Source organism: Neltuma alba, unplaced genomic scaffold (genome assembly GCF_004799145.2).
Source record: "Neltuma alba isolate B1F8T4 unplaced genomic scaffold, ASM479914v2 tig00010229_pilon, whole genome shotgun sequence".
Lineage (NCBI taxonomy): Eukaryota > Viridiplantae > Streptophyta > Magnoliopsida > Fabales > Fabaceae > Neltuma > Neltuma alba.
In genome coordinates this window covers 678,093-691,711 of record NW_021635161.1, presented here as the reverse complement: position 1 = coordinate 691,711, position 13,619 = coordinate 678,093, and the positions used below count along the sequence as shown (strand labels likewise).

Sequence of the window (13,619 nt, the reverse complement as noted above, 5' to 3'; positions counted from 1 at the left end):
ATAAATGTACACATGACTTATGTGACCATAATAATACACTGGCACAAAAATTTAAGAGAAATCCTCATTAAAAAAAAGAAAAAAACAAATTAAATTAATTTTTTATATTCATTTAAAATTATAACTAGCGTGAAAATTAAATGTCATCTCTATGTTGGCATTATATATATATATATATATAGAGTAGACACTGAAACTATTGATTTTTTGTCATTTTTTCTAGATCACCACCAAAATGAAGCAGGAATACAAATTTAACAAATGTGAAAATTAGTATTTCAGCCTAGTAACTATTAAACTAAGGTCTAGGCTTTAAAAAGTAAAATTAAAGGCAAATAGGATAGTTACTTTAGCCAGATGTAGGAGATGTTCACTTATGCCTAGAATATAGTAGGTCAGATAGAACCTTCTAAAGGTAGAGAAATATTTGTTGTTAAAGAATTTAGAAAATTTTGCTGCGTGGCGTGAGGAAGACAATTCAACAACCTTTTCAATTTAAAGCATTGGTCAATTTAGAGGTCAACCAAAAAATATTTCAAGTTAATTGGTATTTGATGTTATATATGTGTCGTTCATTCCTATAATTTCATACAAGGAATTAAAAAAGCCACCCTAATAAATGCTTGCGTGCGCAAAAACAGAAGTACGGCCAACAAGTTATTCAAACAACACATGCACATCCAACAAATTAAAGATTTTATAATCATACAATTTGTTTATAAATTGTGGGAAATAGAGATGTAATGAATTTTTTTGTCAAATGGAACTTATTGTGTCAATTTTTCTTCATTTATATGACCAAGACATTGTATTGTTGGAGATATTTGTGTTTCACACAAAATATAAAAGTTCCAAAAATATAATCAAATTAAAATTTTAAAAGGGTTAAGGTACGCTCAGCACCTCGAACTATTTTCTCAAGTACGTTCAGTATCGTAAAGTAAATTTTGGTGTACTCAGTGTTCTAAAGTAATTAAAACAGTATAGCCACGTCCCAAGCTAACAGAACCGTTTTGTTTGCTGTTAACCCCTCAAAGTTGACTCCCTCTCTCCCTTCATTCTCAATCCCTTGTACCAGAATGATGTTTCCTGCGAACACCAGCAAGAATGCTGGCAATGATCCCAGCTCGTAGATCCACGTTCTCTTCTGTAGCTCCATCCACTCCTCAATCTTCCTTGTGTAATCCCCCCCTCGCCATCGCTCTAGATCGATCACAGTCGAAATAAAAAGCCCTCCGACCGGCAAAACATGAGCGACAGAGACGGGTTTGACCAAAATGACAACGTGAAGTAGTAGGTGAAATTGGCGTTGCAGTACTCTGGTGTGGCGAGGACGAAATCGAAGCCAAGCAGCATTATAGTGTGCTTGGTGATGTCGTTCATGAGGACCAAGTCGGAGTCCAGGTAGATGACTTTGCAGATGGACGGTGATAGGATGTTGGCGAGGTAGTTGTGACTGTAGCTGAGAGGACTGTCCAATGCAGAGCTTATGGAGGAGGAGATGAGGCCGGAGACGGAGGTATCATCAAAGGGGTAGATTCCAAAACGAAGGCAAGAGAAGAAAGTAGAGAGAGTGTGGTTGAGGATGGAGAAGGAGGAAGGCTTAGAGGCGGCAAAGATGAAATAAAAGACGATGCTGTGGAACAAGAGGAGTGTTGGAGGATGGCAAAGATGACAGCCATGGAACCTCGAAGGGTCAACTTTGAGAATAGAGAGAGAGAGAGGGTCAAATTTGAGATAACGGTTAACCAAAAGTGTTCTGTTAGCCTAGGATATGGGTGTACCTTTTTAATTACTTTAGAATACTAAGTACATCAAAAATTACTTTATAACACCGGACGCACCTATGAAAATAATTTGGGATGCCGAACTCACCTTAACCCATTTTAAAATAATCCTTGATAAAGTTCAATTAATTAAAAAAGATTATTTGGTTAGTTGGGAGGTCATTTAAGATAGTTGAGGAATATCAAAGAAAAGGACATTTAGGAGGGAAAAAGGTTAGTTGGCTAAAAAAAAAAAGAGGTAAAAAAGGTTCATGTTTCAGGCAAAGGACCATATCTTAGGGGGTGTTTAGATGAAGTCAAACCATGGTTTGGAGAATATCTTCTGGAAAGAATATATTTTGAAAAAATAGATTTTCTGAAAAAGTGATTCTGATAAAGTGAGAGTATTTGGATAGTTATTATCAGAAGTGCTTTTTATATGTATAAATTACTAAAAAGGACATAAGTTTAAATAATAATTACATATAAGATATATTTCATAATATATGTTTATTTGAAGTAAATAAATAATATTAATAAATATACCTTACGTATATATATTAATAAAATAAATAATATGTTTTTTTGCAAAATAATTTAATAAAGTAATTAAATATGTATATATATTAATAAATAATATATAGTAATAAAATAATTAAAATATGTATATATATTAATAAAATAACTAAATATGTTTTTCGTAAAATAATTTGTCATCGGTGGCGACAAATTTCAGAATGGGAGGAGAGAGAATTTTGTTTTCCACCGTTGAAGCCTCTCTAACAGGAGCAATTATTATTTCAACAAGCATATTTCTCCACAATCCATAATTTGCCAACTTATACGAAAACCATGGTTTGGCTGGTCAAAACTATGATTTTCGTAAAAACTTTGGTTTTCCAAAAAATAAAAGGGTGTTTGGCAAATTTTTTTTCAAACCATGGTTTGGAAAAAAAAACCCAAACACCCCCTTAATCACCATACGAAATAATCTTATAAAAAAGCACCGGTATATAAAAATTACCAATATTCCAAATTATAATAGAACTTATTGAAAAATTCTTGCATTATTGGTTCACTTCATCACATTTGGTGAACGCACGTAGTGGATCCTTGGAGTTTGAATTTGGTGAACTCACATTAATTGTTTTTATTTTTTTTCCCTTTCTTCGGGAAAAAAATAGTCATGTGAAGTTAAGAAGGCTTTTCCTTTGGCCAACAGAAATAATATTTTATATACAGATACACACACGTATATGTATTTTATAAGGGTAGGGAGGTTGATTTCACCAACTTTAAGGAAGGCTGGTTTTCTTGTTGGACGGTTTCTGTGCATGTGAGATTTCATAATTTAGTATGTAGGAAATAAGACAATGTGAGATTCTAACATAGTTTTCATCACATAATTATTTTTCATAATCGAAAGGAATGAAATTTATTGTGCATTATGAAAAAAAAAAGGTTGAAAATTCTAACAGGAGAATTGGATTTAGTTTGCTTTACAAATTAATTATTTCCAAAGATTCTCTTTATTTTTTCTTTTTGGTAATACAAAGATTCTCTTTATTATCTTACTAGACATCATTTAATAAAATATTTTTTTCATTCTTAATAATGTATAACAAACATTTATAGCTTTTTCATCCCAAGTTCCATTACATTAATAGTTAATACTCCTCCGATCCTTAATATAAGACCTAATTATTGAGTTAATTTTGATCCTAAATATAAGATCTATTTATCATATTTATCAATTTTTTCTAAATTACTCCTATGGATCTCCCTCAACCATAATCAAGTAGAAGAGGGAGAGAGAATATTAAAAAAGATGATTATAATGTTTTAAAAAAACATATTATATTTTTTATAATTAACTAACTTACGTAACTTTCTTAATCTAATCAAATTAATTAAATAGATTTTATATTAAGGATCGGACGAGTATAATGTTACCTGTATATTTGATTAATTCTCAAATGTGGATTATATTTAACCCAATTGTAGTTGCAGCAGTTGCCTCTTCCTACCCAACTACAAGGAATATAAATACGATCTTAATATCCATTTAAATATAAATAATGTCTCCTTACATGTATTATGCCTTTTTTAATTAGCTAGTATATAGTAATGCATTTTTAATATATTGGTGGGTCAAGTTTGGCATTCTTTTTATCAATTTAGAATTTAATATATATAAATATATAGTTGTGTTTGATTTATAGTTATATATTATAACTATCACTTAACAACTTGTAGATTACATTTGGCAAATTAATTTGTCGGTTGATGCTGTTGTATTTCTTTTAATAACAAACCATTGGATATATGTGTTATTACCTCCGGTCCTTAATATAAAACCTTATTTGATTTTATTTTGATTCCAAATATAAGACCCTAATCTACTTTGTCTTTCATATTTATGTATTTTTTCTTAAAGTAGTCGTTCTAACAATGGTAGTTCTAGCCAAGACATTTGATTAGCAAAAATATTTTAGGAAAAACAACACATATTTATTACAAATAACTAACTTAACTTCTTTTTTTTAATCTCTTCAAATTAGTCAACTAGCTTTTATAATTAGGACCGGAGGTAGTATATCACTAATTTGGATTTGAGTTAAGTCTGATCATAGTGGAACACTCTCCTAATATTTTTCACAAATACTTGAATTTGAAATCTTATTTAAAAGGTATGGAGTTCCTACCACTCAATTTGATCGTTGTTCGCTATATATTGTGATGATTTTTGTTTAATGAAAAGAATCATATATCGTGGAAGAGTTTATTTAGTAGATCGGCCCGAAGATCAAATCAGGAGACAAGGAGAATGTTTAATTCTTGATTTTTGATTGTTGATTATATAATTAATACGTGAAAGCAGTCAGCTAACTTCCTATTTTCATTAATAAAAAGTAACAACGCAGCAAAAGAGGTTGAGCTGTCAAACTCTTGAGAGATTCTCTTAAATGTTTTCATATATTTGTATTATAAATAAAAGAAAATTTGGATTATTTGAATAACAGCATATAATGATATATTACCATTACTATCATCATCATTTGATGCAATTAGGATATTCATCATATAGTTTACATGTGTTATGAGATGAGTATTGTTTATGATCAGTAAATAATACTATTTCTGTGCTTAATGTAAGATCTATTTAATTAATTTTATTAGATTAATTAAATTGGTAAGTTAGCTTATTATAAGAAATATGATATGCTTTTTTCTAAAATATCATAATTATCTTTTTTAATATCCTACCTATCCTACCTCTATCGTTTACTTTATTATGAGTAAGAGAATATCAATAAAGATAATTTAAGAAAAATTAATAAATATGAAAAATATTTCTTATATTTATGATTGAGATTAACTCAATAATTTGGTTATATATTAAGGATCGAGGAGCACAAAAATATTGATTTAGATGAGATACACAATATATATTATTCAATTATAATTAATGTCTGTATAGTTTAAAAAGTAAAATTAAAAGCAGATAGGTTGCTTCCCCCACCCCCCGCTCTCGGAGCGTCTGTGCGTGTGTGTGAACATAAGAAAATTACTGTAGCCTGCGTTATATGTAGAAAAATATGATAGATTGGATTTTTTTTTTAATTTTTTACCACAAATATTGTTTATATTTATAGATAGAATTTCATAAAAAGGAATTAAAAAAGATCCACCCTAATAAATTCTGTGTCTATAAATTAAAACTCGCGACAATTAAATATCGTCTAAATATAATAGTAAAGTTTGGGTAATTAATGGCAGGGAAATAGACAGTGAATCTTACACGACCAAGTCATTGAAGATGATTTGGGTTACACAGGTCCCCCAAAAAAAAAAAAAAAACCAGGATGATTTGGGTTACCCAGGTCAGAAAAAAAGAATGATTTGGGTCCAGCGTATTACACAGTACACACCTCATCAAAATTAAAATATCTGCTCACATGGTAATTTTTGTAATGCAATTATTTGATATTTCTTTATTAGTGGATTAGATTTAAACACTGTCAACTCTAGTTAAATGTAATTTTCTTAATGTGATTTAAACTTTTAATTATATTTAATAAGAATAAATACTTTCATTAGACACAACCACTAATGTTATTAGTCTCTCATGGGTATAACCGTATAAATTTTACTGTGAGCGCGTAAAGTAATAATGTAAAATGCGTTGTTAATTTATGGGAATAAGGTCCAAAACATTAAAACAAGACCTATATCTATGGTCTCTCTTTTTTTTTTTGGTTGGGATGGCCCATATAGTACAGATAGTCTGTCATCGAAATTAAATTAAGAGCACAGAATTATTGTTTTAGTCTTCTGACAGATAAGGAAGAGGCTCATGTCCAGAATAAAAATTTAAACAGCAAATAATAAATAAATAAAATTAAATAAGACCATGATTAATTAGGTCAACTATAAACAGAAATAATCAAGAGTCAGACATTTCAACAACCAAAAGAAAATCTGCAGACAGATAGCACTTGATTTTATTGCTATTTCTTTATTTATCATAATACTCCTTCGGTCCTAAATATAAAACTCATTTTGTAATATAAATTACACTATAAAAGGGATCTTATATTTAGGACCGGAATAGTAAATAAAAACCATCCGATCTTTAAAAAAAATTCTCACATGTGGAAATGTTGTGCGCTAAAACTAGATGTGATGTCTACCAATTGATTAAGGATCCAACTAACTATCAAATTAGGTATTAATAGTCATATATTAGTTCTAGCTCTAATTATAAGACCTTGTTTATAGGTTACTAACGAGATCTTACAATTAAGACCAGAGGTAGTATGTTTCAATAATATATTTAAATTCATATAGTTATTAACATATATATATTTATAAAAGTATATCCATCGTGCATAATCTTTCTTAATTTTGTAACTGAAAAAAAATATAATGGGATGGAAAACCCCAATGTGATGTTGTGTTGTGCATGAGGTTCATCATGATGTTTTATGGCTGGGAAGTATTTGGAGATCTTTTTCTTGAGAGCTATCCTTCTACCAATGTCATTTCATTTTCACAATAACTAATTGATTTTATTTTATTTTCTTTCTTTCTTTCTTTTAAATTCGGCAATTATCGATAGGCTAGAGATATGTGGTTGACAGTTGACACAGTGATGAAAGGTGTGCGTGGTACGTGGATGCAGCATGTCCTTTTTCGTATATGAATATTTAACATTTTTTTTTCCATATAGGATACATATATTTTTCAGTGCGAAGAAAAGTAAGAAAAAATAATTAAAATTTTTTAATTTCACTTTTCCATCCCCCCCTTCTCTCCCATACCAAGCGAAGTATTAAGTGTATTTTGCCGGAGAAAAATGATAGAAATCCTTCTTGTTTGGATTTATTAGGAAGATCTAAACTTATAAACTCTATTTCAAATTACCAATAATCTTTAAATAACAGTTGGTTTAATTGATAAAAAGTCAATTCATAACATATAAGATTGTGAGATCGAATTTCATTACAGATGCAAATGCAAAGACATTATTGGTAAATAGGCTGTAAATATTTTTGTAAACATTATCCATACATGGAGGCATGCTTTAATTCTAATGAGCTCGTAGGATCTAACTTGTCTAAACTCTTTTATGACAAAAATAATTACTAATAATCCATCCTATTCCTATCTTTACTACTTGACTTAGTGAGACACCCCCTTATTTTTTTTCCCCTTTGTTCTTGATTATTCTTCATTGATTGGTATCAATTTTGGAGGCAACCAATAACGCAAAACTCAACATTTGAGTCCGCAAAAGGAAAAAAAAAAAAACCACCACTTTCCAAGAGCCAACGTATTAAAAGGAATACCGATTACATTGTGTGACCAAATTTAAAAGGGAATACATTGAAAATACTGCGTTAAAAATAAATTAAAAAAAAACAGTACTGCTAATTGACACAATAATGTTTCCCAAAAGTTAGGCATGCACATGAATGCAGTGCGACGAGGCCATGGCAGAGTAGTTGAATTCAGCGTTCATCGCCACTCCAGCTTGACTTCAACTTGGGTCCGGTGGGACCTTCTTCTCCGAACAACTCATTCGGCAAAGAATCCTGCAACTTCTGAAACCCAGATCTCAGATTCCCCGGCAACAACTTCTCTACCTTGTCCAGCTCCTCCTCTATCTTATAGCTTATATTCGGGCCCCATTTCCTCATATAATTCAGCCACGCCGGCTCCGTTACCGCCGACCCCAAATACTCCCCTGCTACCACCTCAAATCCCCTCCCCAAATCCACCAACTTTTCGCTCTTCGCCGTGTCGTTTCTTATCCCAATCGTCTTTGTTCCTTGAAGAACAAGCCCGGGTTTCGAGTACAACGCATGGCCGTTTAGGGAAGAATATGCGACGGGCTTGTTCTTACCAGGTTGGAATTCTAGCTCCGGCGCGTCCACCCATTGGCCTCCGCTGTGCTGGGAGAAGTATACGCTGTTTAACCCGCCGTTGAAGTTGCTTATTCTCAGTGTCAAGTGCTCCCAGTCTCCGATGTGTTCGCCGATTTGTCCCAGTGGGATACTATCGATGAGGACAACTTTGGCTGTCGATGGGCCGTTGAATGGGTAGAAAATCCAGATGGAAATGTCTGTGAATGTTGCTCCCAACATTGGTTTTATGTGTAAGTATGCTTGGAAGCTCTGTAAATCTCCTCGTTTGACCCTTTCTTTGCTGGTTTTGTCTACAGGAAGGTCCATCCAGTAAGCTCCATCGTTCTCTCCTCCTTGAGGAAGGTTAGAGCCAGATGGGTCTATGGCTACAGGATTTGATTCTTCACCTCTGGTATAGAGTAATGCCCCATTTGTGAAATACCACTTGACGGAAGAAGGAAGATACTTTTCAGCAGGATGAAGGTACATCAATGGAGCGTAAGCTTCCATTAATGCTTCAGCTTGGGAAAGGTTAGGCATGGAGGAGAAGGACTCAAGTTTGGTGTTTTTCAAGCAGGCTATAGAGAGAGTATTACCATTAGTTGCTCCATTTTGAGCAAGGAAAGTACCTGCAGGAACACCTGCAGCTGTAATCCCTCTAATGGTTGGTCTTGTGTTATAAACATTGAACCCACCTGAGTCACTGTTGCTCTTGCCTGGTCCCCAAATCCATGAGTGTGTCTCAGTTTGGTCTGTGAGGTCTGACCTGACACACCGGATTCTGTCGAGGGAAGGCTTCTCCGGCGAGGTGGTGACTACATGGCCGACGGCTTTATAGCCATCAGGAGGTGTCGGTAACCAGACATAGCCTGTGTTATCTTGCTTGATATCCAGAGACTTGCTGGTCCAAACCAGAGTGTAATCAACTGGTTCAGCCAGAGCCGCATTTTCAGCTGATGAATTTGCTACTTTGGCCACAAGAACCCATCCAAAAAGAGGCTTGCTGTTGGGCTGGGCATAGCAACCTAACATGAAAAATCCTTCAGGAATTGAAGCTGGTTCAAAGAAAGTAGCCCCAGCATTGCCAGCTCCTCCTTCAAAAGTTGTCCAAACTTTTTTGAAGCTTGAGACTTGAGACACTTGCAGGTCGCCCAGATCAATGATTCCGCTGGCAAATCCATCACCTGCACAGGAAGTAAGAACAATATAATTAGCCCCATGATGAGTCACACCAGTTACACAGAGACCATTTCCACCCAAATGTTTTACAGAAACACTGGAACCATATATACAAGAATACGAAGAAGAAAGGAAAATGTAAACCTTGGGGCCAAACTGGGATATCAGCAGGAAGCTTGAATGGAGAGTCAATGGCAAGAACTTCAGTTTTATTCGAAGAAGACCGGTTCCCCATTATGTTGAGTTTATCTACCTCAGAGGAGATCCAAATTTTTATGTATGGTATGGTGAACACGGCTGATTGGATTTGAATGTGTGTGTCTGTGTATATATATAAGGAAGCATATTCTTCTGAGAACTGTATATGTGATGATGAGGTTACAAAAGTCAACACGGAGATAAAGCTTACAAAGAGCCACCAATGAAAACGTGGGAGTTGGTCCTTTTTGAGGGAGAGTGTTGCCATTACGAAACATCTTGGTCTGCTTCCAAGTCGAGCATTAATTCCCTAGGAAACCTCATCGCCTGATTATTCTTCAGCTAAGCATGTTTATTACGTTGGTCTTTGTTTAACTAAGTCCAACAAAGTAATCATTTTTTATTTTTCCGCCAAAAGTAAGTGTCATCAATTGGCTGAACACGTCAACAAGCATGCTTTTATACATATAATACATGCAAGTATATATATACGTATGTTACTTGTGGTGCAAGAGCATTTCGTAACCGTGACATATAAATAATATAAAAAAACTATTTATGGAGAAATTAGTTTCTTCAAACTTTTGTGTTTCTGATCATAATTTGAGGACTAAATACTTTGGATCCCAACCCTATCCCTTTCTTTTGTTCAACGGCAATGTACACACAATATATATATATATATATATATATATATATATATATATAAATGGAGGGTGTGGAAAAGAAATCCAATTTCCGCGTTGTATTGAATTTCTTCGTAAATGGAGGGCTTGATAAAGAAAACAAAAAACACATGTGGAGGATATATGAAAATTTAATTCCATAAGGACCACGTGTGTTTTGATAATACATGGACTGTACTTAATTAATTTAATTAATTTGATTATTTGTACGTACATCAATTATGGTAAACACACAAATTAAAATCCTTTTTCATTAAAGTAATAGTATTAATTACTTTTTGAGTTATTAAAATAAGAGCTATTTAATTAATTTTAATGGATAAAGAAAGTCAAATTAATTAGTTAATTATAACAAATGTGATATGATCTTTGTGAGATATTCTTATATAATATTAAATTATATATCAATTTATAAGTTTGAAAAAATAGTTTTAAATGATAATAAATATGAAAGATAAAATAGATTGATATATTATATTTAAAACCAAACTCATCATCTAGCAAACTTTTATATTAGAGACTAGATATAATATTTTGATGATGTTGTAGTTAGAGTAGAGTTGGTATTTTAATTTGAGGAAGAAAATGTGAGTCTGAGTGTCTTGAATAAAGTTATAACATGTTAGGTAATATTAGAAGTAATCCATTGAATAATCCCATATGATTTACATTTTGCAGGAATGAAATCAAAATTATTTTCATATTATAAGCATGGGAATTAAAAATGATTATTTTATTACTCAAGCTTTTGAAAATTCGTTGTTGTCATTAACTATTTAATTATTTTGACTATATTTTTGATATGGAACGTGAAAGTTACTTTTATGTTTTAGTTTCATAATATTTTCACCTAAATAATAAAAAACTTAAACGAAATGTCATTTTTATATCATATTAAGTTTGAAAAAATTATTTCATTTATTTACTTATTATATTTTTATTTCTTGTTTCCAAAAAAAGAAAGAAACGTGGGGCATTAGAGAATTATATCATTGAATATGATAAATAGATAAGGATAAACCAAATACACATATTGAGTACTTCTGCATATAAAGTCTTGCAAATTTTTGTTATATAAAACAAAACAAAGGAGTTATGGATTTAGTTTAGTCTTACAAGTTACAACAACCAACATCTTAATTGCAAGCATCCCGTTTATTTTTTTAATTTGGGAAAAATTGAGACTTGGACTGGGTTATAAATTAATGATATATGTCACGTTTCCCAGAGCAGAAGTTGCCTTTTTTTTTTTTTTTTGGGACCCTGGAGAGTTGAGGTTGCCTCGTGTAATAAACTAATCATAATGATAAATTCGCCATTGTGATAAGCTAACAGAAAGATTCGTTAGCCAATAAGGAAGAAAAGCACAGAGCAAGACCCATCGTGGTATTTGGTATTCCCAAATTTGTTTAATTATCCTCCAATAATTTGAGTTCAAATGTCAATATATACCTCTTCTTGATTTAGAAGATAAATGTCCTATTTTATTCTTAAATAATTAATTTTTTAATATATATATTAAATATGAGTAAAAAAAATTGTTATATTTTTCATAGAGTGTTAATATGTTTTAAGGGTTTTTTAAAAATTTTTGTAAATAGAGTAATGCGTAGGAAAGACAGCTATTTTTCTCACTATTTAAATTTATGAATAAAAATACCAAAAGGAAAATGAGCAATGAGCTTTAATTAAATGAAATGCCAAGACGGATGGGTGTACGTTGTTCTGTCTCTTTTACATCATTATGCCAGGCTGATGAATTGATCAGCGTTCATCTTCATTCCAACTTGATTTCAACTGGGGTCCCGTGGGGCCTTCCTCTCCGAACAACTCACTTGGCAACCATCCCACCAGTTTCTTCGGCAACGCCTTCTCTGTCTTGTAGCTTATCTTCGGACCCCACTGCCACCCGAAATTCAGCCACGCCGGCTCCGTTATTGCCGACCTCAAATATTCCCCGGCAACCACCTCAAATTCGTTCCCCAAATCCACCACCTTCTTGCTCTTCGCTGTGTCGTTTCTTATCCCAATTACGCTTGTTCCTTGAAGAACTAGCCCGGGTTTCGAGTACAGTGCATGGCCGTTTAGGGAAGAATATGCGATGGGTTTGTTCTTCCCGGGTACGAATTCGAGCTCCGACGCGTCCACCCATTGGCCTCCGCTGTGTTGGGAGAAGTAGACGCTGTTTAATCCGCCATTGAAGTTGCTTATTCTCAGGGTCACGTGCTCCCAGTCTCCGACGTGTTGGCCGATTTTCCCCAGTGGGATAGTGACGAAGCCCACTTTGGCTCTTGAGGGGCCATTGAATGGGTAGAAAATCCAGATGGAAATGTCTGTGAATGTTGCTCCAAACATTGGTTTTATGTGCATATATGCTTGGAAGCTATCTAAATCTCCTCTTTTGACCCTTTCTCTGTTGGTTTCGTCCTTAGGGAGGTCTATCCAGTGTGCTCCATCGTTGTCTTTTCCTTGGGGAAGGACAGAGCCAGATGGGTCTATGGCTACAGGTTCCGACTCTTTACCTCTGGTATAGAGTAAGGCCCCGTTTGTGAAAAACCACTTGACAGAAGAAGGCAGATACTTTTCATCTGGATGAAGGTACATTAATGGAGCGTACGTTTTGATCAATGCTTTAGCTTGGTCCAGATTAGGCATGGTGGAGAAGTCAAGTTTGGTGTTTATTAAGCAGGGAATAGAAAGAGAAGTATCAGTTCTTCCATTTTGAGCAATGAAAGTACCTACAGGAACACCTGCAGCTTTAATTCCTCTAATTTTTGGTCTCGTATTATAGACATTGAAGCCATTTGAGTCCCTGCTGCTCTTGCCTGTTCCCCAAATCCATGAGTGTGTCACAATTTCATCTGTGAGGTTGGACCTGACACACCGGATTCTGTCCACGGAAGGCTTCTCCGGCAAGGTGGTGACAATATGGCCGACGGCTTTATAGCCATCAGGGGCTGTTGGTAACCAGACATAGGCTGTGTTTCCTTGCTCGATACCTGAAGAGCTATTAGTCCAGACCAGAGTGTAATCAACTGGCTCTGCTAGAGCCCCATTTTCAGCAGAAGAATTTGCCTTGGCCACAAGAACCCATCCAAAAAGAGGCTTATTGTTGGGTTGGGCATAGCAACCTAACATGGAGAATCCTTCAGGGACTGAAGCTGGTTCAAAGAAAGTAGCCCCAGCATTACCAGGTCCTCCTTCAAAAGTGCTCCAAACTTTGTTAAAGCTTGTAACTTGAAACACTTGGAGCTCACCCAGATCTATGATTCCCCTGGCAAATCCATCATCTGCATACGAAGCATATATAAAAGAATGATTAGGGCATTATGATGAATCGCATCAGCACGCACAGACCATTTCAACTCTCAAAAGTTTAC

The 13,619-nt window shown here is 33.9% G+C and overlaps 3 protein-coding genes and 1 pseudogene across 6 annotated transcripts in view; all 4 read right to left on the bottom strand.

Annotated features, from left to right (window-relative positions):
• Nucleotides 1-160: 160 nt before the first annotated feature.
• The window catches only part of LOC114755063 (uncharacterized), a 22,244-nt gene continuing 8,785 nt past the window's right edge, over nt 161-13,619 (bottom strand). The window contains exon 4 of the mRNA XM_028943929.1: nt 161-181. The gene's annotated coding sequence lies outside the window, so the exon portion shown is untranslated. The remainder of the gene's footprint in view (nt 182-13,619) is intronic.
• On the bottom strand, nt 974-2,620 carry LOC114755051 (probable galacturonosyltransferase-like 2; annotated as a pseudogene).
• Nucleotides 7,572-13,619, bottom strand: part of LOC114755061 (uncharacterized) — a 20,563-nt gene continuing 14,515 nt past the window's right edge. Inside the window, exons 1-2 of one of the 3 annotated variants that reach the window (XM_028943927.1) lie at nt 9,463-10,029; nt 7,572-9,410 (exon numbers count right to left, since the gene is read on the bottom strand). In XM_028943927.1, the coding sequence (XP_028799760.1) occupies nt 7,781-9,410; nt 9,463-9,821 (1,989 nt within the window). In that variant the 5' untranslated portion in view covers nt 9,822-10,029 and the 3' untranslated portion in view covers nt 7,572-7,780. Of the gene's footprint in view, nt 10,030-13,619 lie in introns of those variants that run through there. The other 2 variants (XM_028943925.1, XM_028943926.1) reach the window with 2 other exon arrangements.
• LOC114755064 (uncharacterized) overlaps nt 11,874-13,619 on the bottom strand; it is a 4,207-nt gene continuing 2,461 nt past the window's right edge. For both annotated transcript variants that reach the window (XM_028943932.1, XM_028943930.1), the window contains exon 2: nt 11,874-13,529. In XM_028943932.1, the coding sequence (XP_028799765.1) occupies nt 12,004-13,529 (1,526 nt within the window). In that variant the 3' untranslated portion in view covers nt 11,874-12,003. The remainder of the gene's footprint in view (nt 13,530-13,619) is intronic.